The sequence below is a fragment of the Denticeps clupeoides genome, unplaced genomic scaffold (assembly GCF_900700375.1).
Source record: "Denticeps clupeoides unplaced genomic scaffold, fDenClu1.1, whole genome shotgun sequence".
Classification (NCBI taxonomy): Eukaryota; Metazoa; Chordata; class Actinopteri; order Clupeiformes; family Denticipitidae; genus Denticeps; species Denticeps clupeoides.
Genome location: NW_021629771.1, coordinates 73,378 through 86,470, shown reverse-complemented (window position 1 = coordinate 86,470; position 13,093 = coordinate 73,378). Strand labels below are relative to the sequence as shown.

At 46.8% G+C, this 13,093-nt stretch overlaps 1 protein-coding gene and 1 pseudogene across 1 annotated transcript; both read left to right on the top strand.

Moving 5' to 3' along the window:
- Positions 1 to 7,457: 7,457 nt before the first annotated feature.
- On the top strand, positions 7,458 to 7,610 carry LOC114773776 (uncharacterized; annotated as a pseudogene).
- A 2,586-nt stretch (positions 7,611 to 10,196) lies between these two features.
- LOC114773771 (synaptogyrin-3-like) lies at positions 10,197 to 12,774 on the top strand. The gene is made up of 4 exons (XM_028965944.1): positions 10,197 to 10,430; positions 10,544 to 10,778; positions 11,312 to 11,457; positions 11,736 to 12,774. Exons 1-4 carry the CDS (start codon positions 10,302 to 10,304, stop codon positions 11,946 to 11,948), a joined length of 723 nt encoding a protein of 240 aa, XP_028821777.1. The 5' UTR covers positions 10,197 to 10,301; the 3' UTR covers positions 11,949 to 12,774.
- Positions 12,775 to 13,093: the final 319 nt, after the last annotated feature.

Sequence of the window (13,093 nt, the reverse complement as noted above, 5' to 3'; positions counted from 1 at the left end):
ATTGTTCCATCTGGCAGCTGATAAGAGGCCTTTCTAATATTTCGATTTTGCAAAGCGTTTGATAAATTTGGAGACATTTGCCTCTGTCGTCTTGGATCAGAGATTAATGAACCATCAGGGAGGCGGTATGAGGCATTTCTGAGATGTGGGTTCTGGAGTGCATTTGCAAGCATTGGTGAAGTTGGATCAACATCCACTGGCTCAGCATAGGGAGAGACCAATGTACCATCAGGAAGATGATATGCAGCATTTCTGAGGTTTGGGTTCTGCAATGCATTTGCAAGCATTGGAGAAGCTGGATCCACATCCAAAGGCTCTCCATATGGAGAAACTAAACTTCCACCAGAGAGACGATAAGAAGCATGGAGAAGCTGAGGATTGTGGGATAGAGCATCAGACAGCATTGGGGATTTATAAGGATCTTGAGGTGCGGGAATGTAGGGTGATATGTTTCTCTGCAATTGAGCGCGATATGATGCATTCCGTACATGCTGGTTCTGCAATGCACTGCCGACCATGGGTGAAGAAGGTTGTAAAGTTGATCTGTTATGTGAGTCACGTCGTCGCAAATGAGTCCTGTAAGAGGCGTTTCGGACATCTGAATTCTGAATAGCATTTGTAACAAGAGGCCCAGTGGGGACATGAATGCCTGGAGTGTATGGAGACTGTGCTCTCTGTAGAGAAGTCTGGTAAGATGCATTCTGCAAGTGTGGGTTTTGTATTGCATTATATAAAAGGGGCGAACCAGGCTGAGATGGTAAATCTTGAATCTCTGGGGGGAACTGATCCTGTAACAGCTGTGCAGTTGCCATTGTTTGTGGTGACACTGTTTGTAAATGTGATGCATAATTTGCATTGCGGACATGAGGGTTTTGCATTGCATTAGACAACATAGGGGAAGATAGCCGTGCTGGAGCTTCTATACTGACTGCACCATCTGTCATCACCGGCTGCTGCAGAATGTTGTATTGCATTGATGATGGAGAAGGGTCAATTACACTGCCATAAATGGGTGGATAAGGCTCAGGAACATTAATTGCTTGAATCTGGGGGGCTCTGACAGTATGTGGCAGAAGTGGTGAGGCTGGAGCTTGGGGGATGGCACTTCGCATGGGTAGGGGTGAGCCACGTTTTATTGATGGGTGAGGTGACATAGGTCTGATGGGTAATGGTGATGCATGTTTTATTGATGGGTGAGGTGACATAGGTCTGATGGGTAATGGTGATCCATGTTTTATTGATGGATGTGGAGAGGTGGGCCGGGATAAGTGATGAATAGAACCCATACCTTTAACTGATGGTTGGGGGGAAGAAGATCCCATTCCTGTGGGCTGTCTAAAAGATTGCCTTGCCATAAGTGGCCTCCCCCGGCCTACTGGTCTCTGGGAGTTTCTCATGGGCCCTGGAGTGCCAGGTGGAAAAGGTTGTCTAGGTGCTCCCATTGACGGCAAAGCTCTTGTATCTTGTAATCCCATAGATTTCTGGCTGCGGACAGAAGATCGGAAAGGGGATACATTTTGGGTGGGTGCTCTGGGTCGACCAGCCTGACCAGGGGAGGGTTTAACAGCACCCATGGGAATATTCCCATGACCCATGCCCTGGCCAAACCTGCCACCTGGTGACCTGGAGAATGCTGGTAGTGGGTCACGTGCAATTTGTGTGGAGCGGCGAGAAAGTGTGGGAGATGGAGGATGGGGCCGAGCCCCAGGGCTTGAAGGTCTTTGGGACTCCTGCACAAAGCTCCTGTGAGAGAGGGTGGGTGAAGCCCTATGTGGTGACTGCCTGCCCTGCCCATGTCTTCTCATCTGAGGTGAAGATGTAGGACTTCTTGACTGTATTGGTGGAGAGGCAGAACCTTGAAACTTCCTGCCGCCAAATGGGCGTAGCGTTGCAGAAGGTGAAGATGGGGGGATAGAGTGCCTCAGAGAGCCACGTGGGGTTGGTGGAGAGCTGCGTTGCTGGGGAGACATAGCAGAATAGGGTCTTTGTACGGGCCCTTGAGGGAGGGGATGGGGGCTGGTGCGCAGGGAGGGAGCCCTTCTAGGTGACAGGGCCTGTGGAGGCAGGAAAGACTCCCTCATAGAGGGCTGGGGATGAAAATGTCTGGATGGTGTGGGGGATGCAGGGGAGCCTGATTTTCTTCTAGCCATGGGGGAAGCTGGTCTTGGTGAAGGAAAAGAAAACATTCCTCTTTGTTGGGGAGGTGGACTGGCCCCTTAAAGGAGATAATGGTCCTCTGGGTCGCATAGATAACTGTGGAGAGCTATGAGGGCTGGGCTGTCTTAGAGGGACAGGAGAATGAGGCATCATTAAAGGATCCCCAAATCCAACTGGCTGAGCCATCGGGGAAATATTTCTCTGTAAAACAGGTGACCCTGGCATTCTCATGGAACGTTGGCTAAGAGTGGGTGATAGGGGCATATGTGGGGATCGTCCCAAAAACAGGGCTTCTGGGAGGTGACTGGGGGTATATTGGCATTTTTAATAAGCATGGCTGTGGGTGTGGGTACCTGTTGCATCAATGAGATTGGGCATGGGTAGGTGGCACATTGGCAACTGCTGTATCATAGAAGAATGCATATGAGGCTGCATCACTGGTGCCTGAGGCATCATGGGAGGCTGGATATGAGACTGCATCATTGGGTATTGATCATGGACCTGAGATTGTATCATTGGCATCATTTCCTGCGGGTGAAATCCCTGAGGATGAAACATCTCACTACTGTATCCCCCCTGTTGGTAGGAAGGAGGATTCTCATATTGGATATCAGACAGTTCCTCGAGATTTGGGGGTGATGGAAAGAGTTCTACATCAATACGCTCCTTCCCAAAAAGCTTCACCTGTGGACGGGGCATTCGAAACTCCATTCCAGCCATAGGCTCTACTGGGTAGCCTGCAAGTTCAAAATCCCCCATGCCTCTCTCCTCCTCTTCAAAAAAATCCTCCACACCATAGCTATAAGGTTGGTAGGCACTGTAGTTAGACTCTTGGAATGGGTGAACATCTCCTTCAGTATAGTTGAGTTGGTATTCCTGAAAATATGGATCCCCATAAGGATCAGAGTAAGGCTCTTCCATCATCATAATATCTCCATAAGGGTTATCATATATGTCCCCTGTATCCTGAAGCCCAGCATTATGATCATAATAATATTGGTCTTCATCATAGAAATTATTGCTATGAATGCCATAAACATCTTCCATGTCAGGATACATCTCACCACCGTAAAAGTCTCCATCCTCATATTCATCATCATATTCATACCCTGGATCATAGTAGTCCCCATTGTACTGGTAGGTTTCAAAGGGATCTTCCTGAGTGTAGGGGATCGTAATAATCAAATCTTTCTTCATCTTCATATTGATAGTATCCATCCTGTAATCCCCATCTGAGGCCTCATAGAATATTTCATCTTGCAAGAAGTCTCCTTGATCTTGGGTTGAGTAATCATAGTATTCCTCACCTTCAGTGTATGGGTCAAAATAGTGTAATTGCTTCTGAAAATTGCCATTTGGTGTCACATTAGTATGACCCCTCACCGAGTGCCTTTTAAACGATCCTCTGTTGTATCCACCAGTTTGTGTCCGCCCATCTCTGTGGTAGCTATTCCTTCTCTCCCAGCCATGAATTTCATCATGTTCATAACCACTGTTGAGATATCCATGAGGTCCTTGCATGTTGGGTCTTGTGGAGGGCAGCCTTCTTGAACTCCTGTCTGGACATCCAGGGGTCATGACGCCCATAGCTTCTGCCCGCAGCACTTTGGTGACCTTTTGTTGACAAGAACCGTTTGGTCAACCAATTGGTTGCTCCAGCAATCTTTCCTAACAATAAACTCTGGTTTTTAAAATCAGGGGCACCATCCTTTTTCCTCCCAAACAGGCCCTTGAGAAAGCCTTGCTTCTTGTCTGGGGTCTTGTTGCCACCCATACGGATCAGCATGTAGGATGACTTTGACCCATCTTTGCTTCCTTTTTCTTCTTTTCTTCTTCCTCTTTCTTCTTTTTCTTGCTAGCTTTAAAGCGCATCATGAAACGTGAGGTATTCTTTAGCACAGACATTCGCCGCTTCTTGCGGGCTTATGCGACTCTTGCGCCTGCCAAGTCCAAGAAACAGTCTGGATGTGCTTTCAATTTCTTCTTGGAGGCCCGCTTTCGTTTAAAGCCAGAAAAGCGCATGAAAAGCTTGGATGTGTTTTTTCAGGCCTCTTTTTGCCTTCTCCTCTTTTGGTTGCTCTTGTGATAGTAATGCTTCCTTTTTTTTTGGTTTCTTTTTTTTTGTCATCCACCTCTCCTTTGGATTTCCCGGCTTTGGGGTCTTTGGATTTCTTCTTTCCTTTCCGATCCTCCTCCTCGCTGTCCTTCCTCATCTTCCTCATCTTCCTCTTCATCCTCATCATCCTCATCTGATTTAGCATGCCTTGGTTTGGCTTCTTCCCTTCCCTTTCACGTCACCTTTTCCACGTCCTTTGCCCTTTTTCATGTCTCTATCAGATTCTTCATCTTCAATCGTCCTGACTTAATTCCTCCTCCTCACTATTTAGTAACTCCTCTTCTTCCTCCTCTGATTCACTTACTACCTTTTTTCCTTTGCCTTTATCCTTCCCTTTCTTGCCATCATCTTTACCTTTTCCCTTTGTCACGTCATCCTTTCCACCTTTCCCTCCCTTTTTGTCATCTTTGCCTCCTTTTTGTCTTCTTTGCCTCCTTTTTTATCGTCTTTTCCTCCCTTTTTGTCTTCTTTGCCTCCCTTTTTATCATCCTTCGCTTTCTTTTTCATCTTCTTTCACCTTGCCTTTGTCTGCCTCTTTTTCTGGTTTCCCTCCCTTCTTGGATTTGGTGTCTCCTTTCTTTGCCGGCATCCTGATATCTTTCTATAAGCATACTACTGTTGAGCTTGTCAATGATTCCTGATTGGATAACAGGAAGACGTTTTTAATTGATTATCATTACAAATGTTGTTAAATATTACAAACATTATAAATGGAACAGCTTTCTTAACACTTTCATGAACCACTTTTAAAAAGATTATTAATTATAATTGCAATTTGAATGTGAAACATGAATGGTAAATTTACTGTTTAGATTAAATTCCTTTTAAGGTATTACAAAGATGTAAAAAAAAAATCCAACTCACTTGACTTACACCATTCTGCCTCTAACATTAACGAATACAACATACCATTCATAAGTGATGGTTATTAGGCAATTATGCCAGAATTTCAACAATGCCAACAATGGCCGAAACCAAATTCAGCAAATATAAACAAGGATTCACACATTAAAAAAAATCAGTTCTCGTCACATTGAACATGTAACATTAGCGAGTTAGCAGTAATGACAAATCTCTCGAAACTGGCAGTTAGCAGCTACAAACCCCAGACCACTAAAGGCAGTAGGGTCACCCACCTGTCCAGTTAAAGGGGTCTTCTTCCACATGGTCTCTTGGGTCACAGCACAGAAATGCGAGTTGTAACACACACACAGACAGACAGAAAAAAACCCACACAGGTGAGTTCCAGTTTATATCCCTCAGTTGTTCCTACTGGACACTCCAGTCAGGTGTCTGTCATGCACTCACCTTCTCTTCCTCTCAAATGTGTGACGCAAGCCTTTTTCTCCTGTGGGGATCCAGCAATGACACACATCTGATGAGGCGCGTGTGTGTTTGGGGTGGGGGGGATTGGGTCAGAAGGAGCCTTAGTTTATTGGTGTAGCTTCTGTAACTCAAGCTCTAGCCCACATTCCTTCATTAATAATGCACAGACCACAACACTGCAACCCACTACATCTCAGGAAACGACCTCTATGTGTATGTGTTTGGTTGTGTGTGTGTGTGTGTGTGTGTGTGTGTGTGCGTGTGAGAAACTGCTGAAAGAAGTGTGTTACTAACCCAGACCTGGTTCAGAACTCATGCTCATGGCTTATTTACTCCTCTATGGTGCAACATCTTGGACTTAAAAAAGTGCTTAAAAACCACAGATCATGTTTATGCATAATAAAAACAAAAGACCTTCCATAGCAAAACCTATTTTTGGTGACCTACACTCCTCCAGGGTTCAGCATTAGGGCTGTTAGACATTATGGCTGAATTAATTTTAGATGATGGACTGTTTGTCCTTGTTCATTAGAACACCAATGGGCCACCATTTCCCTATTCTGTGACAGTCATAGTAAATTAAATGAATAAAACAAAAGCTTCAGCAGTGGTGTGTACAGTTATACTCCAGTTAATCAGCTTGAAACGGTTATCTTCATGATCATCTGTGTTCCTGATATTCTCCATATCCAACTCAGACTGAAATTTAAACCATTCATTAAACCCAGGATGATCTCAAGCAGCTGCAGGGAATGACAGTAGAACCTATTTCTCCATGACTGGAGAACACACCAAAGCATCTTGTAGGGTTTGAGCTGCACAGAATGATACCATGGTGGTAATCAGAACACTGAAGTAAAGGTAAGTACATTTTAATTGCTTTATTCAGACTGGAAAGCAAGGTAAATACCATAACAATCCAAATACTTTCTACACTAAAAATTTTCTGGTTTTCTTGATTTCTGAGCTAAATTCCCCAAACTGTACCCAGAGCAGGCTTGTGCCATTATGCAAATGTTAAGGGCGTCATCCAGGGGGCGCCACAAACATTCCACTATTCTTAAAACTAGTGGTTATTACCGTGTATTAATATGAAGAGAACACATCAACATGAATGAACCTGCATAGCAAAGCCTATTAACTTAATTAAGCAGTAGTAATAACAACAATGATATGTAACCTACCAATCAGGCCACAGCACCGCCCCCTCCTCAGTCTACAGGGCTTGTGGTGCAGTGGTGGCCTACCGGTTAAGGAAGCGGCTCCGTAATCAGAAGGTTGCCGGATCGAATCCCGATCCGCCAAGGTGCCACTGAGGTACCGTCCCCCCACACTGGTCCCTGTCATGGTGCCCACTGAGGTCCCCTTGATGAAGGTACCGTCCCCCCACACTGGTCCCTGTCTTGGTGCCCACTGAGGTCCCCTTGATGAAGGTACCGTCCCAACACACTGCTCCCAGGGCGTCTTTCATGGCTGCCCACTGCTCACTCTTGTAGCAATTTGGGAAATTTATCTCAGAAATCAAGAAAAAAAGTTTTTAGTGTAGAAAGTATTTGGATTGTACGTTCACCGATTAAACCATCCCAACCAGGCCACGACCCACAATCGGCTGGTCTTGCATTATTCAACTGTGGCAGATACGAGCTTTTTAAGGTGGTCTCGCCTACCTATCATGACCGGAACAACAGGGAGGACGTGTATAGTGCTTAAGTTTCGCCATTTATTTCTCTGCACATTTCGCTACTGATGTGGGTTGTTGCACTTATTCTGTATCGTGAGCAGTCAGGTCACATCTGAGCAATGAAACCGTACGATCGTGAGCTTTTTTTATTCCATTTCATCGTACAGTGTGAGCTGGGTGTTTACCTGGCAGGGGAGATACCGTGATCAAGTAGGCGGTTTACCAGGGCGAGGCTCAGCCATCGCACTCCGGCTGTGCTGACCCTACGAATGGGGGAATCTCCACTGCATCATTTCTGGTAGTGGGGGACTGCGTTCGCGCTCTCCCCTGTGATCAGAAGGTTGCCGGTTCGAATCCCGATCTGCCAAGGTGCCACTGATGCGCCACTGAGCAAAGCACCGTCCCCACACACTGCTCCCCGGACGCCTGTCATGGCCGCCCACTGTTCACTGTTAAATGCAGAGGACAAATTTCACTGTGTGCTGTGTATCACAATCACTTCACTTTTTAGTTTTTTTTTACCCCACAACAGGAAAAATCGCAAAAATATATATCTACAGTCAATGGGAAACTAGTCTCTTAGAGAAGTGTTTCTTTCCCACAAGCACCACCGTCAGCCTGTCTGCTGTATAGAGCCGACTGGAGGACCCAGACACCAAGTAAAGCTTATTCACTCTCCACCCCAGCCCAGCATGCAGTCAGATGCAATTATTCAACCACGCCAACCCTTGTCATGTTTCAGTTTTTAGTTTCTGGGACCCAAAGCTCAGCCTTCAGGTGGGACATCCAAGTTGGACAGGTCTTAGGTTAGAGGCCTGACGAAGTGAATTCCAGTTACCCAGAACACCCCGCGTCACCCATTCTCTGCCTCCGTAGCCACCATGTGCCCCCTTCATAAGCCTGTCTTGAACCAGCCGTGGTCAAGGTCTGGTTTAGGTGTAGGATTACACAGTTCTGAGCGAAGACTTGACCTGAACAGTGGACGTTTCTGTAGTTGAGTGAAGCAGTAAAAGGATTTGTGTAACATAATTTAAAGAATTGTGCTTTTGCAATCAAGACGAAAACTGTAATACAGCTGACACAGGAACGGTTCTCATGAGTCAGTCCAGCAACCTTCTCCCCACATCAGCAGAAAGATGTGAAGATGACATCACACGAAGACAAGCAGCCGATGTCACTGTGTCATGTTTACTGTAGGACTGAAATGGAAAATCTGAGTGTTCCAGGTGTCACTACTTGCATATTTGTGTGTGTGTGTGAACCCAATATCAATGATTAAGTGTTGGTGTAGAACAGCTGATTAAAGCATAATTAATCCTGCAGTGAAACACTAACCTTCACTGCAGAGCGATCCCATCGCTTTCTTATAATGAGACACACACACAGCAATTCTCTCTCTCTTTCTCTCTCTGTCTCTCTCTCACACACACACACAAACCCTAATTCGAAATGACCCTGTGTGTGGATTCTGAGGTAAGACAGTCTCGGGTTACCAGATTCTGATCTGATTCCTGCTGCCCGTAATCTGATAACCTCATTACGATGCTGGACTTCAGGCGTGGAGCTCCTCAGCAGGGTTGCCAGGTCAGCGAGGAGAATCCCTCATCAAATCATTCTGTCACGCTCCACCTCCAGGCCCGCCGACCCGGAAGTGGACCTGGATGGGTCAGCCAAGCTGCATTCAAGGCCTCATATCCAGGCTTGATCATATACTTCTTTTACCAGCCTGTCAGTAAAACACTTGACACGTGAAAGTGTGCACGTGTATCTGTGCTGTCATCAAGTAGGGTGCTAGTAGTCTAGTTGGTAACACACTCGCCTATGAACCAGAAGACCCAGGTTCAAACCCCACTTACTACTATCATGTCCCTGAGCAGGACACTTAACCCTGAGTGTCTCCAGGGGGGGGACTGTCTAATACAGAAGTCAGACAAGAAGAAGGTTCCAAGTTAATCTAAATCTTCTCTATAGAGGAAGGTCTTGAGCTGCCGTGTGAAGGTGCTCAGTGACTGAGCTGGAAGTTCATTCCACCACCGAGGGGCCAAGATGGAGAAGAGTCTAGATGAGCGTCTTCCTTTACCTTCAGAGATGGGGGGACCAGGCGAGCAGTACTGGAGGCTCGGAGTATACGAGGTGCAGTGCGGTGAGGGTGTAATAAGGGCTGTGAGGTAGGGATGGTGTACTACTCCATGTTTGGCCTTTGTAGACCAGCATCAGTATTTAGAAACCTGATGCGTGCAGCTACTGGGAGCCAGTGGAGGGACCGTAGCATAGGGGCCGGTGTGGAGAACTTGGGAAGGTTGAAGAGTTGTAGAGGTGGATGGTGCATAGAGGTAGACCAGCTAGAAGGGAGTTACAGTAATCCAGTCCTTGAGACTCTCTCTATCACTCCCTCTCTCCTCTTGTCTGTCTCTCCCTCTCTCTCTCTCTCACTCCCTCCCTCTCTCTCTCCCTCTGTCTCCCTCTCTCACTCCTCTCCCTCTCTCTCTCTCTCAATTCTCTCCCTCTCTCTCCCTCCCTCTCTCTCTTCCTATGTCTCCCTCTCTCACTCTCCTCTCACTTCTCTCCCTCTCTCCTTCTCTCCCTCTCTCTCTCTCTCTCTCTCCCTCTCTCTCTTTCTCTCCCTCTCTCTCTCTCACTCCTCTCTCTCCCCTCTCTCCCCTTCCTTCTCTCCCTCTCTCTCTCTCCTCTCTCCTCTCCCTCTTCTCCCTCTCTCTCCTCTTCTCCCTCCCTCTCCTCTCTCCTCTCCTCTTTCCTCTCTCTCTTCTTTCTCTCTCTCTCCTCTCTCTCTCTTTCTCTCCCTCTCTCCTCTCTCTCTCTCTCTCTCTCACTCCTCTCCTCTCTCTCTCCTTTCTCTCTCTTCCTCTCTCCTCTTCTCCCTCTCTCCTCTCCTCTCTTCTCTCCCTCTCTCTATTTATCTATAATAGGAGAGCAGGTGTGAAGAGCGGATGACGTCACCCTCCTCTTCCTCCCTGCGTCACGGGGGCGGGCTCCAGCCAATCACCGGCTCCGCTGCTGCGGATGACGCGCGGAACGGCAGAGCCCCGCGGCCGCGGCGGGATGGAGGAGCGGACCGGACGGAGCGGGGCGCCCAGCAGCCCGGGGACCTTCATCCGCCAGCCGCGGACGGTGCTGCGCATCCTGGCCTGGGTGAGACCGTCATCTTATTATGATGGAGAAGAAAATCCATAACGTGACGTCATCGCGCGATATTCTCATATCTTCTACCCAGTCACGCTGCGCATGTGTCTGCTGCTTTGCAGTTCTTCTCCATCGCTGTCTTTGCCCCCGTCGTAAATGAGGGTTACATCAACTCAGGCAGCGAGCGCCTGCACTGCATCTTCAACAAGAGCCACATGGCCTGCAACTACGCCATCAGCGTGGGGGTCCTCACCTTCCTCGCCACCATCGGCCTGCTGCTGCTGGACGCCTGGTTCCCCCAGATCAGCAGCGTCAAGGACAGGAGGAGAATTGTTCTCCTGGAGATGCTCTTTTCAGGTGAGATACCTTCACAACATGAATGTGACAGGGTGGTAGTAGCCTAGTGGGTAACACACTCGCCTATGAACCAGAAGACCCAGGTTCAAACCCCACTTACTACCATCATGTCCCTGAGCAAGACACTTAACCCTGAGTGTCTCCAGGGGGGGGACTGTCCCTCTAACTACTGATTGTAAGTCGCTCTGGATAAGGCCGTCTGGTAAATGCTGTAAATGTAAATGTAAATGGGGAGAGCAGGAGGAGAATTGTTCTCCTGGAGATGGTCTTTTCAGGTGAGGTGCCTACACAACATGAACATGAGGAGAGCAGGAGGAGAATTGTTCTCCTGGAGAGGGTCTTTTCAGGTGAGATACCTACACAACATGAATGTGGGGAGAGCAGGAGGAGCCTTGTTCTGCTGGAGGTGCTGTTTTCAGGAGAGATACCTACACAACATGAACATGAGGAGAGCATGTCAGTGTTGTCTGATCCAGTAAAAAACCTTCACCCACAGAAGATTGTGTTCTTTACCTTTTTTATTGTCCTTTCAGGTTTCTGGACGTTCCTGTGGTTTGTTGGCTTCTGCTTCCTGGCCAATCAGTGGGGCCAGACCTCCCCTGCTGAACTCCCATTGGAGCAGGCAGCAGATGCGGCGAGGGCGGCCATCGCCTTCTGCTTTTTCTCCATCCTTATCTGGGTAACACACACACACACATTCAAGGTGTTGAAATAAACAGCTACAATTCATGGGAACTACGATGAAAAATTAAATATATGATCCACAGTCAAAGGAAGGAACGACACTGCAAATAACACCACCATGTGATAGGTCATGAATTTCACCATAAAAACATCTAGAAACGTGGCAGAACACCGGAGAATAGAACTGAACGCTTTTCAGAGCATCACACTGAAAACACAAGAATAGAATTATAACACACAGTGTTAATATCTGCCATCTTCTCTGACTGACAGGCTGCTCTGACGCTATTGGCTGCTCAGAAGTTGCTGCTCGGCACTGACCTATCGCTCTTCAGCATGCAGCACCTGGACCACCACGCCCCAAAGTCCCAGTCGCCGACAGACGTGATTGGTCAGACCAGTCTTAACGACTACAAGGGTCCACCAGTCCTCCAGATGTTGGAGACCCGCCCACAGGGCCACCATGTCCCTCCGCCCGCCTTCTGACCCTGTCATGCAGCATGTGCTGTTTGCACATCAGCCTTGTGAAGATGTGGCCGTGACCTGCATGTTGAGGAACCTCCCTGCTGAGGAAGGATCTGAATGGAGGACTGATTCGGTTTCTTCTATGTTCATTTTTGTTTTAAACAAACACTTTCACTTTTTTTGGTTAAAATCCATGGAGACCCAACACCACCACATGTACTAACAATCTGTGTTTACATTAATGCATGAACGGTGACATGTGACAGTTACAGAAATGTTCCACTTTGACAAAGTCGCCGTTTCTGCACAGGAGCACTGTGTCATGCTGGTGGAAGTAGGAAACAGCTACCAGTAGATTTCAGACGTCACGTTAGACCAGACTTGTCCTTCAACATCGTCCATCGGGATGAAATGTCAGGCCAGCTTCTTCAGGTCCGAAACTGCAGCTGCTTCAGTTCCAGAGTGGAGAGTGATTTTACAGGGTTTTTACATCAGTTTTAATCATTTAAAAGAGTTACAATAAGAACATTATTATTAACCAACACATGCATAATTCATATTAAAGATAGAATATGAAAAAGAGGGCAGTTTTGTTTTTACTCACATACAACGTTCCAATCATTTACATGTTAATGTTAATGTGTGAGGAAAGATGGGTTGAAAATGTTAGAACAGAGGGTGAGGAAAACTTGCATGGTAATTCATCTACACTCTATTTCCAAATGTATTGGTGTAAGCATTGCGCCACTGATGCCTATAAACCAGAAGACCACGACGTCCCAGCTTCAAACCCCGCTTACTAACGTTGTAACGACTGTTTGCAAGTCGCTCTGGACGAGGTTGTGTGCCAAATGTCATTAATAAAATGTTTTGTAATGTAGAAAACCTTTGGGGTGAGTTCAAGTTTTAAATTGCACAACATAACACAGAAAACAGAAGACAAACTGCCCTATAAGATGAAACTATAAAATATTAAATAAATTGAAGATTGCAAGCATCTCCATTTGGGGACCAGGAAACCATGCTGAGAGTTATTATTGAGGTGTTGGTTTGAGTTCAATTTATTTTTATCATTGATTCTAATCTGCTGTTATCATAGCCAGTAGTTCCGCTGTTAACTTCAATAGTTCAGTAGTTCTTCCAAGTTCTGCTGGGATAATGCAGCA